Source organism: Akebia trifoliata, chromosome 5 (genome assembly GCF_017979445.1).
Source record: "Akebia trifoliata isolate Shusen 1 chromosome 5, ASM1797944v1, whole genome shotgun sequence".
Classification (NCBI taxonomy): domain Eukaryota; kingdom Viridiplantae; phylum Streptophyta; class Magnoliopsida; order Ranunculales; family Lardizabalaceae; genus Akebia; species Akebia trifoliata.
Window position 1 is genome coordinate 29,723,279 of NC_141379.1, and position 14,380 is coordinate 29,737,658.

The 14,380-nt window shown below is 37.2% G+C and overlaps 2 protein-coding genes across 2 annotated transcripts; both read right to left on the minus strand.

The window, feature by feature from the left end:
- Positions 1 to 939, minus strand: LOC147402061 (uncharacterized). The gene has a single exon (XM_086441603.1). It carries the CDS (start codon positions 918 to 920, stop codon positions 36 to 38), a length of 885 nt encoding a protein of 294 aa, XP_086297729.1. The 5' UTR covers positions 921 to 939; the 3' UTR covers positions 1 to 35.
- A 3,237-nt stretch (positions 940 to 4,176) lies between these two features.
- Positions 4,177 to 5,529, minus strand: LOC147402062 (uncharacterized). Its single transcript, XM_086444475.1, has one exon. It carries the CDS (start codon positions 5,473 to 5,475, stop codon positions 4,177 to 4,179), a length of 1,299 nt encoding a protein of 432 aa, XP_086300601.1. The 5' UTR covers positions 5,476 to 5,529.
- Positions 5,530 to 14,380: the final 8,851 nt, after the last annotated feature.

The window sequence follows — 14,380 nt, forward strand, 5'->3', positions numbered from 1 at the left end:
TATTCCTTCTTATACCTACTCCAACTCCGGTCATCTTAATTGGGTAAGCCCACTCGGTGCACCGCGACATCCACTCTTACCAAATCCACCACCGGTGCCGCCACCACCACCTCCACTCTAACCAAATCAACATCCGATACTGACACCCCACCTTTGCCAAATCCTACACCAATCCCACCTCTGATTCCTCCACTGTATTTACCAAAGCCTCCACCAATGCCACTACCCACGCCTTTCCCAAAACCACCAGGACTGCCAACGCCACCACCTTTAAACGTACCACCTCCTACACCAACTCCTCCGCCTTGATCAACCCCACCACCATTTCCGCCAATGTTACCAATCCCACCTCTGGCACTACCACCTCGACCACCACCGACTCCATGACCCTGACCAACTCCATCACCAATGCCACCACCGGTTGCCCCAACATTACCAAATCTACCACCACCACCAATTCCACCACCTTGACCAATTCCACCACCTATGCCACCACCGGTTCCCCTAATGTTACCGACTCCACCACCTTGACCAATTTCACCGCCAGTGCCACTACCGATACCTCTACCATTACCAAACCCATCACCAGCCCCACCACCGACTCCACCACCCGTACCAAATCCACCACCAGCACTACCTCCAATTCCACCACCCTTACCAAAGTCACCACCGACACCACCACCTATTTCAGGGTTGCCACCAGAACCTGTGCCACCTCCAATTGCACCACCTCCACCACCGAACCCGGCACCCCCACTACCACCATCATTGAACTCTCCAATTGATCCGCTTCCCTTACCACTGCTAACAAACTTGACACCACGATTCTTCACACTCCCATGTCTGGCAACGACACTCACTACAATAGCATTAAAACAAAGCAGAAATAAAATAACAGTTCTCAGAGGACCATGAGTCATACTGGAGGCTTTTTTAACCTTTCTGAAAACTCATTTATGTGATTTTAAAGCTTGATGCAAGGCTTTATATAGGGATTATCCTCTCTTTCTCACTGGTGTGTCATTCTCAATACGTGATGACATGCATGTATGTGGCATCTATAATATAAAGTTAGAAGCCCTTCCTTATCTTGGCTGCATCAATTTTCTAAACTAAAAACAATACTCACGTCCAAGGCACTACTTTACCTACACACATGTTTTGATGATTATAATAACCTCATGCAACACTGTTATTTCAGCGTAAAATTTTTTTTGTTTAGAAATTATGTTTTTAGATTTTTATGGATGATTTTTTTCAAGAACTGCTATTGGCACCCCCCCAACTTTTACTTATTATACCCTAGTTTCTTAAATTATTATGACACCTCAATTAAAGATTAAAACACACGATTAAAACATTACAAAGGTTTGGCTCAAATTATTATTTCAACATTTTACAAAACCCTAAACCCCAAAAATAGAGATTTAAGAGAGAGAGAGAGAGAGAGAGAGAGAGAGAGAGAGTTTCTATTGGCACCCAACTTCTACTTATTATCAACCATTCACTTATGTTTTTTATTATGTGAATCTCCATTTCATACATTGAATATGACAAAATTCCCAGTCCGATACACTGTTCATCAGATTAATTCTTAAAAAAAGTTTTTCTAGTAATTCGTCACTTTTATAATCAACAAGTTCGTTGATAAAACGCCAGTGCTTTTGCCATATTAGTGATCTCGTTGGTAATTTATCAACAAATTTGTTAATTATAAAGTGATGAATTCATTGGAAAAACATATTTCAAGAATTAAAATGAACAATGTACCAGAACCAAAATTTTGTCATAAGTTGTGCATTTTTTGGGAAATATCTCTTTTCTATTTTCAATTGGAATGTAATAAGTAAAAGTTGGGCTACCCCAATAGCAGATCTCTTTTTTCCTAAGCCCTCAATGTTTTGTTCAATATTAGAGACATCCGTATTTTCAAACTGATAACACATGCCCCTTGACTTAGTTTTGTTCGAGAGTAACATAAAATGACCTAAATGCCCTTATTTTTGACCTCGAGCCTAACACCCCTTGATTTTTCTCCTAGAAAATTTGTCATCTTCAAGTTTTGAACTTCAATGTTCAATCCATCATTACCCCTGATTTTTCTATAAAAAAATTCTATCTTATTCTTGAGATTTGAAGGAAAGGAAATCTTATGAATGAAGGTGAGTTTACCTAAAGAGCCTTCATTTTCAAGCTGTTAATCTCTAGGACTGTTTTTAACCTATTCAACCCCCTCTTCAATCCATTGTCTTTAAAAGAAATGTTTTGTAGAAGTCCATGATTTTTCGACCCAAAAATCTATATTTCTACTTCTCAAAAAATTCTACCTTGTTTAATTCGGTTTTGAAGGTTGAAGAAAATAGTATCCTAGGGTTGAAAACAAGGGGTTAAAAAAAAAAGAGGATTGAAAATGAAGCCATTTAGGTTATTTATCTTAGTTCTAGAGAAGAAGGCATACGTCAAGGGGGCATGTCACCTCCTCAGAGCCACGCTCCAGGGTCCATTTGATCCTCGACTCAACCAATTGTACGTAGGAATTTCTGAGGGGGTGGTGTGTGTGACCATGGGATTAGTCTCTACCGATGGATGGGGATACCCACCATATGCAATATTCTAATATTGACCATTGTAGTATAAAGTATAAAATCGTTAAAATTTAATTTTCAAAATGGATTATATATTTTTTAATCATGATTTTAATCGCTAACGAACCATTACACTATTAAATTTTTTTTGTGTGAACAGTATTTAAGTAGCCACAACATCGATGGAGACACCTTATTTCGTATTTATCAGATTTGGTCAATTTTCTTTGGGAATAATTAAAAATTAAAACTTGGGGAACATAAAAAATTTCAATGGCCTTGGGCCGTCAAAATTTGATTTCTAAAATTTTTCTTGTCAAATTTTCCATTTTTCACATAGTGGTAGTGATCTGCAAGACTATGTAGAGAAGTTTCCCAGTAAGGAAAATGGACGAGAGGAGGGAAGGGGATGCAAGGTCTCTCAAACTCAGAGGAGTCATTTTACTTTATCTTCTTCTTTTTCTTGTTTTTTAATATCGCAAGGTTTCCCCAAACCCTTTTGGATGAGATTAATCCATATGGTCACACGTCCTGATCCCATGTAATTTTCCCTACATTCAACAAGATCCTCCTTACGAGGCCACACAATTTCGAATACACAACCAATGGGAGCAATTCCTGTCGCTAGTTTAACCATTCATCCAAACCTTACCATACTTCTATCTTCATTTTACTTCTTTATAAAAAAAAATTGCTTTTTTTAATTAAAAAAACTTAAATTCAATTGGTTCTAATGTCTAGACTTGGATTGAGTAATCCTGAGATGGGTATTAGTTGGTTTAGAATAAGTGGGTGGGAGTAGCTTTATAGTAGGCGAATCCCTCGAATTTGATGGGGGTTTTCCTCTATCAGGTAGGTACGTTGTTATCCGGCCCAATTGCTTAGCAAAAAAAGAAAATGGTCGAAGAATCATGCAAAAATATTCCACAAAAATATGCAATGAAGCGTCTAAAATTTACATTTTCCGGCAAAAATCTTTTTCTCAATTTTCGATGCCCAGCAAATTAATTGTCCTTAGGAATGGTTTTATAGCTTTCCTCCCTTTTGAATATATATTTACTTTGAAATATATAATTAGATCTTCCTTGGTTAATAATTAAGAAGGTTTCCTTCTTAGTGTAGAATATGTTCTCATGAAAAGATGGCAAGACTCAAGAGAATGAACAAAGATAATCAAGATTGTTTGTTGACAGTAACCTGTATGAATCTGTAGCACTGGACCTGCTTTCTTCTGTTAGAACTTAGAACAGGTGCAGTTTAGTATCCACAATCAGTTGTATACTAAACTTTAAATTAATCCAAAAAATTAGATGCTACTTGATAATTGTAGTAGTTTATTTTGTAAAGCAAGTGAAGTATTAAATAAATAAAAACATGAATTACATAGTTTCTCTGACATACCACCTACGAAACCAAATTGGATTCCAAAATGGAGGAAATCCAAAATCAAGATTTAAATCAAACACGGGACAAAATAAATTGCACCAACTTTATATTAATTTTCATAAGATACTTGTAAGTCCTAAGTTCTAATATCATATAGTAGAAGAAAGAGAAACTTTGTTGGCTTGCTTCCATGGAACATAGAACTTCAGTGATGTCCTCCATGTCCCTCAGCTTGGCCAATTCTCCCACCAAATCTTCCTTTAATAAATCGTCGACCACTACCACCAAAGCTACCAACTTTATGGCCGAACCTACCACCTACACCTCCACCAATGCCACCACCCCAACCTTTGCCGAATCCCTTACCAATCCCACCTCCAGACCATCCACCGATCCCTCCGCCAATTCCACCACCAATTAATCTTCCACCTTTACCAATGCCACCACCCCCACCATTGCCAAATCCCCCACCAATCCCTCTTCCAGACCCTCCACCAATTCCACCACCATTTCCAAACCCATCACTGATTCCAAATCCACCACCAATGCCACCACTTGAACCCTTGCCAAATCCACCACCAATCCCACCTTCAGACCCTCCACCGATCCCTCCGCCAAGTCCACCACCAATGCCACCAACCCAACCTTTGCCGAATCCTCCACCAATCCCACCTCCAAACGCTCTACCGATCCCTCTGCCAACTTTGCCAAATCCACCACCAATGCCACCACCCCCACCTTTGCCGAATCCCCCACCAATTCCTCCTCCAGACCCTCCACCGATTCCTCCACCTATACCAAATCCACCACCAATGCCACCGCCCCAACCTTTGCCTATTCCCCCACCAACCCCCCCTCCACCTAATCCACCTCCTTTACGGAAACCTCCACGAAAACTAACACCTTTACCAAATCTGCCACGTCCTCCCCCACGACCTCTACCTTTTCCAATGCCACCACCAATGCCACCATCTTTACCTATTCCACCTCCTATTGCACCACCCTTACCTAGCCCACCACCGACGCCTCCTCTTCCACTGTTACCAAATATACCACCACCGGCACCATTACCATTGTTGCCTCCTATTCGACTACCATTACCAAATCCACCATTGTAGCCGCTACCAACTCCACCACTTGTACCACCACCACCAACTTGACCATTAACAATTCCACCACTTGCACCGGTACCACCACCCTCACCAATTCTGCCACCACCACCCTTACCAATTCCACCTCCTGCACCGCCACCTCCATCCTTTCCATGTCCACCATTACTTACAAATCCACCACCAGCCACCCAACCTATTCCTTGATTACCACTGGTACCAGCGCCTCCTCCAATCCAACCACCCATACCAAATCCACCTCCCTTACCAAAGTTGAGGAACTTCTCATCACTGGTCTTCACACTCTCAATATTTTTGGCAACAACACTCACTATAAGAACATTAAAACAAAGCAGACACGAAATATCAAACCTCGGACGACGACGAGGGATCATCTTGAACTTGGAGGGTCTTTTGTGAAAACTTACTTATGTAATTTCAATGCTCAATTCGCAGGCTTTATATAGGAATAGAGATCATGCATGTTTAGTTGCAAACCATTGGAATTGTTAAATGTTCACATTTATATATCATGACGCATCGGTGCAGTTTAAGTGTTGATTAAGGGACAGACATTCATGCACATGATCTTCGTATTTCTGGTTTTTAAAACCATAAAGATATATATTCTCTCTCTCTCTCTCTCTCTCTCTCTCTCTCTCTCTCTCTCAAGGTGAGAACCCTTGACTAGTAGGTCATCTTCAATGTATGAACATAATATAAACTATAAAGTTATAAAACCTTCCATTTCTTCTACATGATTCCTATTTAACATTTCTTGGAACAATACTTCGATAGTCTTAACTATATTTGTATTTGCTGCATCAATTTTATTAGCTATGAACAATGGTAGAAAAACTCACGGAAGGGTTTCTTTCTAAACAGTCTCTAAGTTTTCAACGGTATCATGGCAGGACATTTAGTAAACCTTTTCTTTTTAAATGGTCACTGGACCTTAGCTCCAACATTTTTTACAATTGAAGACCCTAAATGTTCGAACTCATCATTTTCATCCAAAAATTGAATTTTTGATATCTCAACCGAGTTTTGGAGACTTCATTTCACCAAAAAGGATTTAAGAAAGAAGAAGCTATTTTCAAGGGTTTTTTTTTTTTTTTTTTTCTTAATTTTTGAATGAACTTCGATCGAGAATGATTCTTTTGGGTTGAAATCATCTAAACAAGGCGCTATCTCAAGTTTTTAGTTGATCTTTCCATGTATTTTAGTCGGTGAAACTCGAAAATTGAAAATGGGTGGGTTTTACTTGTGTCGAGTTCACCACTTTTTATTTAAAAAGTGGTGAACTCGATAGTAATTAAAAAGCGTCAAGTTCAACAGTAAAAAAAAGTGGTGAACTAAACAGTAAAAATTGTGAACTCGACACTAAATAAAAAAACGTTGAGTTCGACAGTAATAAAAAGTGGTGAACTCGATAGTAAATAAAAAAACAGTGAGTTTGCCAGTAACGAGGAACCATTAAGAAAGAAAAAGTTTACTAAATGTTCTATCAACGTACCGCACAAAACTTAGGGACTATTTAAAAAGAAACCCTTCTGCAATGGTCCTTTAAGTAATTTTCCCTAAAAAAAAATGGGCCTGCCTAACAAATTACCCTAAATATCACCCACCCATTCCACACCCATTTAATTAGGGCTGTCTTTGGGCCCATTAGTTGGCTGTCACGGCAAGGCCCGCCCAAAAAAATAAGGGTTAAAGCAATTAATGGTATTGAGCCTGCAAACTAGAGTCGGCAATTTTCTACTCATTAAGTTTAGGCCAGAGTTCGGACTAGGGTTTAATAATTACAAGTTAATTATTTGCATAATTGGCAAATAAGCATTTAAAAAATAAATATTGTACCAATCTTGCATTGACATGGGACACATGGAGATTGATATGAGCTTCAAATCAAATCTAACATCCTTGATCTACATATGCCACTGTCGTGCGAGTACTCAATTGATGATTGTCTGGGAAAATTTAAATATTGAATCAATAATCAAATTAATTGATTTAGTAGTTTAGTAGAGGGAGAAGATTTGTTAAAATTTGGTCAGGAAAAAATTGGAGCTAGGGGTATTGATAAAAAATTTAAGGTCAAATGATCTCATTTATCTCTTAAAAATAGTCATAAATAAAATAAGGGTATAAATTTAGTTTATTTAACCTCTTTGAGATCAAATGATATCATTTCAACAATAATAATATCGATGAAAATAAGGGTATTTAGGTCATAATAAAATAATATTTTAACATTTTTTTTTTTTTGACTGATGGGGAGTGGGTGTTAATAATTAACACCAACAGTCGAATTTCTGAAAATCCAATTGTTGGGAGTAGTAAACTATAAGTTGGGCCTAGTCAGATTGGTCTTAATGGGCTGCTTTGGGACTGTGCTTCCAAAGTCAAGGCCCTGGCTCAGATCAACCCAACTTTAGGTTGGGTCGGGTCAGGTAAGACATTGGGCTCATGGGCTTTTTACACCCCTAATTTTAGGCTTTTACTGGATTGAATTAGGCTGATCCATGATCAAATTGGTATAAGTTGTTGTACCAATATAATTTCTGTTTATAAATTAGTATTTCTATTTTTAGTAAAATATGTATATTTTTTATATTGAATAATGTGAAATGCAATAAATTTTCTAAAACTAAAAGTTTCTTAAAATCAAGCTGGCCTTTTGGGGTACCCACCAAAAACCCAATCCACATTGGTAATTTCTAACCACTTGATAAGGAGTGTTTTTTCGGATCTGGGCCCATGGGCATCAAATCCATCTGTAGACTATATCATTATGCCCATGCTGAGTTAATGGGTGGGCTGAGATTCTATAATCTTGGGCTCTATGGTTTACCTTTCGGCTTTATGGTGGGCTGAGATTCTATAATATTGGCTATATGGTTAGGTCTGGGGCTTTATGACCCATTCAATAGGTTTGATCTACATATCCACTGGTTTAAATGTGCATTAAATATGTAATTAAAAAAGACAATTTTATTCATACATTTTAAACGTGTACTTAAATATTTGAACTAATTTTCGAATATCAACCAATATTGAATTGCTATGGCCACGTGGAAATGTTATCTAGGGCTATGTCACCATCTTACTTTATGATATAAGTAGATAACATCTAGTTAAAGACAAAAGAACTTACATTGGCACCCTAACTTCTACTTATTAGACCCCAACTAAATTTGAAAGGAAAATTTCCCAAAACTTGCATAACTTATGCCCAAATTTAGGTTTCGGTACACTTTTCATTTTAATTCCCAAAATATGCATTTTCGGGTGAATTCGTCACTTTTTATAATCAATGAAATCTCTGATTTATCTACGAATTTGTAGATATTAAAAATGCCGAACTCATGGGTTCATAGGTTATAAAAATGACGAATGCATGTTATGGGAAATAAAATGACCAGTGTACTAAACTCGGAATTTCATCATATTGAGTGCATGAAATGGAGATTCACCCAATTTGAAATACAGAGCTTTTATTGCCACAACACCCAAAGATCGGTGTTAATTCTATAATGATTTACATATGAATTGGAGTGTTGTTAGCAAAGTTGGTATGGCACTAGAATCACTCTTAAAAAAAATAAGAAATTAATAGGGTGAGAATGCTAGGTTGGGTGTTTTCATCTTTTTGATGGAGAGATATTGAAGATAATAGAACATGAGATCAACATTGAGAGATCAAACATTAGTGTCAATTTGATCTTCTTTTTTTCTTGTGCAAGTTTTAGGAAGCAAATTTTGACATCGAAACATTAACTCTTAATGTAAAGAGTGTGGATCGTATGGAGGTTAGAAATCCTCCTTCACACTTCAAACATTGCCATGTAAGCTATAATCCAAGGAATTAATGTCTAAAATCTCTCTTTTTCAAAATTTCCTTGAACTGTGATTTACCTAGCAAGCATTGAGGTATGAGAGGAGGATTTCAATCTTCCACCCTAGGTTCATACGATCCGATCTCTATTTAAAATGAGTGTGTTAAATTTTAGTTTGGAAGTGAAAATATAATTTAATTATTGATGGATAATAAGTAAAAGTTGGAGTGCCAATAGAATTTCAAGAAGATTAATACTAGAGTGACCTTAGTGGGGGGACACGCGAGAACATCTTGACGTGATGACACGTATACTTATAATTGCATTTCTTCGAGATACGAGTAAAATGCATTTACGGGCATGCTAGCAACACCACGTCAAGATGTCCCCAGCTGAGCTGAGGTCACTCGAGCATGAATGTCTTTGGTAAGATATTGGCTTGTGTGGGTAAAATGGTCATTTAAGATACGTTTCCTATCATCCAAAACTTTTAAGTTTTTGTCAGAAAGGACAACAAAAATTTAATTTGTATTTATATATGGCCTCAAAACGTTCCAGTCTCCCCAATGAACAAACGTCTGAGATTTGATTTCGTTATAAATGAGGTCTACAAAACCGCACCAATCTTTAGGAATGAAGAGGGAGCCTTAGTAATTTAGATATACCCCTCCACATTTTAATAATTAGAGATACCCCCATTTTAAATTCATGACATGCCCTCCTTGACTTGGGTTTTGTGTGTTTAAAATAAAATGACCTAAATACCCTTATATTCATTGTGTACTCAAAATTCCTTGATTTTTCTCCCAAAAATCTTTCATCTTCAAGTTGTTGATAGGAGGTATATTATTTTGACTAAGTCAATCTTGTGCACGGTCCATTGTGCTCAATGTCTTGTTTTAAAACCCTTGATATTTCTATTCAAGAAATCATCAATCTTTAAAAATCTTATTCTTAAGATTTGAAGATTGGAGATGGAATTTTAAGATTAAGTATATAGTTATCCTAAAATATATTGTTTTCAATATCTTATAAAAATCCTTCAATTTTTGTATAAAAAAAATCCATCCTTCTACTTCTCTAAAGAGTCTGTCTTGTTCTTAACTTTAGAAGATTAAAGATGGGAACTTAAGGTTGCCAAAAAAAGTAAAAAAAAAAAAAGGTAAAAAATAGGTTGAAATTAGGGAGCGTTTCCTCTGTAACTTGTGTTCTATAGTCCTCAAAACATCAAATTTTAAAAAAATAACAACTCAGTCTTCTTGTGTTCATGGCTTAGATCAAATTTGAAATATATATATTCATTTTTTTAACTACGATCAAGTGTTGAAATGGATGGTCACTGGACTCCTAAATTTAAATGATTGGATCTTGATGATATGGCGCACCCTCAAATGTAGATATTAACTACAGAGAGCTACAAAAAAAATCGGGATATAGAGTAGGATCTACTCCCTTGAAAATAACTAATTTTAGTAGAAATTGAAGGCATTTAAGTCATTTTCATTGAACTTAGAGAAGAAAGACCTGAGTCAAAAGGATGTCATCAGGTTGAAAACACAGAGTGGTATCTCTAATATTCATCAAAACATGGATTGTCATTTCTAAATTACCCCTAAGTGTAATTTCCCATTGTAACAGACACAATGGTAAAAAGAGATATTTTTCAGGATAAGATGGGTACTTAATAAATACCAACGCTATAAATAAAAAACCCTCGCTTCCTTCTCACCTCTCTCCACACCAAAATCTCCTCAACATCTCTCTCTCTCTCTCTCTCTTCTCTCTTCTCTCTTCTCCCTTCTCTCTCATCTTTCTCTCTCTCAAACGCCCAACCCTTCCCCAGCGGCGCCACCCCTTTAACCACCGCCCATAGACCCCTTTCTTTCCCGTCATACACGTCTGATTTCCGTCCATCCACCCAGATCCAACGTCGTCGCCTAACCCCAAATTAAATTTACTATTCTACCCCTTTGTCCTAAATAAAATTACGTTTGACGTTAACCTAGCGACCAGTTTCTTCCGTTAAATGTGGGTTTAAAAAATGACGCTTTTGCGCTGACGTGGCATTTAATCAAGAATCAGCCACTCAGGTCTCGACAGCGAATCAGCGATGTCAAACTCAACAACACACTCTCCGGGTGTTTTGACGCTTGGGGTGTCAAGAAAGCGTAAAGAGAGAGAAAGCGTTCATTTTCTTGACGCTGTTAATAAAGCGTCAAAAACAACTACGATGACGGCTAATAAAGACGAGCAGAGAGCTGATAATCGGCTCTTAGCCGGGTATCTGGCTCATGAGTTTCTCACTAAAGGTACGTTGTTTGGTCAGAAATGGGATCCGGCTCGAGCTGAAGCCGTTCCAGTGTCAGCTAGATATGTAAAGGGACGAGCCGAGACGAAAGCAGCCGCGCCAGTCATGAAGCATAGGAGCTACGCTGAAGTGGCGAACCTGATTAAGAGCGATGGGGTCCACATACCAAGTATTGTCAACCCAACGCAACTCGCACGGTGGATTCAGATGTGACAGGTAATAATTGAATCAATGGGGACACGTGGTCAGATATAATTGGCTGAAGTTTTTCTCTTCTTGCAACCTTGCGCACGCAAGAATAACTCGTTTCGTGAGGGCGGGCAGTGAAGAAAAGAACTCAAGAAAGAATGGAAAATCTAGAGATGAAAGAGCGATAGATCAAATGTTGTTTTGTCTTTTTTTTTTTTTTTCTTTTTTAATGGGTTTTTAAGTTTTTAAGGTTTAAATTCAGTAAGAGTTGGAAACCCATTTGTTATTTTCTGTTCTTTCAGTTTGAAAATATTTGATTCTCTCTCTCTCTCTCATATAAATCCAAACCAAGCTTTGTGAGTTATTTTCAATTTGAAAATCTTTGATTCTCTCTCTGATATAAAATCAAACCATTAAACTATATTAACAAATGATAGAAGCAATTTGTTTGGTTAATGGGCATGTATGTATGCATGCATGTGTGCATGTAATCTTAGAAGGAATGGGTTTTATTATTTATTCATTTGTGAAAAAAAAAAAAAAAAGATTGGATTATTCAGAATCATCTAACCATTACTAAGAGTTTGTCCAAAAATCGTCTAACCCCAGTCGAAGACCACTTCTAGTAAAAGTTTAAACTTATTCTCTACCCCCATAGTAGCGTTAGTTGGGCACTATAAGGAAAAAAATAATTGTTATTTACTTATAGAGAGCTAAAACTTAAATGTATGTTATGTGGTGTTAGTCTATTTAATCAGACAATGATTTGTTCATTCTTTTGGTAACAATGATCATCATGTGAAGAGACACTCAAAATATGGTTGGATACTTCAAATATAAGCCATGAGTCCCACAAGCTGGCATTCCCCACCCCCCACCCCCACCCACACACACACACACACACACACACACACACACACACACACACACACACACGGATTTTCAAATTCTATGGATTAATGTACAGGTGGATAAACAAATTTACCACTATTGTCTTTTTTTTTTTTGCTAACTGAGTGTCCGGGCCAACTTGCGCGCACTACAACTAATCTTGGGGAGGACTACCACAGCAACCCACCGCCATGGTCCCCCAGTTAAATCATGAGAAAAATTCAAGAGGGGAATCGAACCCATGACGTGCGCCTAACCCACACGTCACGTGTTCGCCCTTACCACTTAGGCAACCCATGGGTGGATATTTACCACTATTGTCCTCACATTTTTTTTTTCCACTCTTAGTTGCCGCCACATTTTATTTTTCTACTCTTGGTTGTCCCCACATGAGCAAAATCCTGGCTCTGCCCTGCTTGTGGTTTGGTATAGTTTTAATAAAATAGTTTTTGGACATGATCAAAGGCTTGGAAGAGTGGAAGTCAATGAACTTCAAAATAAGATTTTATTTCTTTTTATTTTTTTAAGAGTTCTTAGAATTTTGTGTTCTACATCCCCGTGACATTTGATCTTGTATATACGATTTGTGTTTGCGTACACGTGGGCATGCAATCCATATAGATAGTTGGTTTCAGGTTTGTACTTCTATTTTCTTAAAATTCAGATCGGATTGATGGTCATACCTGGTCCAACCAAAATTTCTATAGATATAATGGTTTGATTAATTGAAAACCGATAAATAATATACAATTGAGGGTTAATTTTCTTAGAACCAATTGTTTAAATTTTCGAACCACCCATGGGGAGATTTACAAATTTTAGAACCGAGGGGATATTTTGTTAACAAATGTGTTACATTATTATTCTACTTGCAACATTGAAGCGGGTTTGGCAAGTATCATGCCTTTGAAGAGCTTATTGTGCAGAATTAAAAAAAAATGAAGATAAGAACAAATTATAACACAAATCTCAAGGTTCATAGATTTTGAAATATCTCTCACATTTACATTTATTTATGCCATGAATTACAAGATTGAGGTCCAATCTTGCTAGGCCAAAGCCTGCTTGTGAAAAACGAAACATCAAAGAGATCATGAATCGCACACAAAATACAATGATTTACGTGGTTCGACAATGTGCCCACATCTACGAATCAGATCAAGAACAATCACTATTGTCTCATGTTTTACAGTCCTAGAGATCTCTATTTATAAAATCCGGAGTTGTGCTAAAATGCATCCATCTCGCAAAAATTAAAATCCCTTAAGAAAATATTATAACATAAGTGCCTTTTTCATAATCCTAAAAAAATTTGGCCAGGGGTCTCCAGCCCGAGCCCTTAGGAAAGAGGCATTGCACACATCACTCTTGCCCGCTGACTCCCAACAGGGGGGCATTGGCCTTGTAACCCTACCATTCAATGAACCACGATAGAATATAAGACATTTACACAAGGGCATTGGATGACCCAAAGCCCCAAACTAATGGTTGAGATTTCACAGTACTAAATCGAGCATACAAGAGGAGAGATGATTAAAAAAACCAATAAGAACATCTCCAACACGTTCAAAAGATGATTTGAGCGAGTAACTAATTATTCCCCCTCTCCTTTCTCTCTCTTTGCATCGAATGGAGTTGAGTCGACTCTAAATAACAAACCTGTAAAATTTCTCAAAACTTCTAGTAAACTATATCTTTTTATTGCATTTTGATATTATAAAATCGGCCATCTTTTTTTCCCTTTAAAATAAATTGTATGCACTACTTGTTGTTATGGATCAATAGGGTGCAATTAGTATCATTTTCACCCACATTTTCCATTTTTAGATTCAGTATTCTCTCTCATGGCCATGGGTAAGGTGGGCACCGCACTCTTATTTTTTTGACTTTTTTAAACTAAAAAGATATAGTTTTAGTAAAAAAGAGCATACTTTTGAAATATGTATCAATGTGCAAACACAAATGTATTACAAAAATTAAGGTTTATGCATGATTAATTTTAGAAATTAACTAACTTAATCACATTGGTTGGATTGAAATTTTATATTGAAAAGGCCATTTTGTAATCTAAAA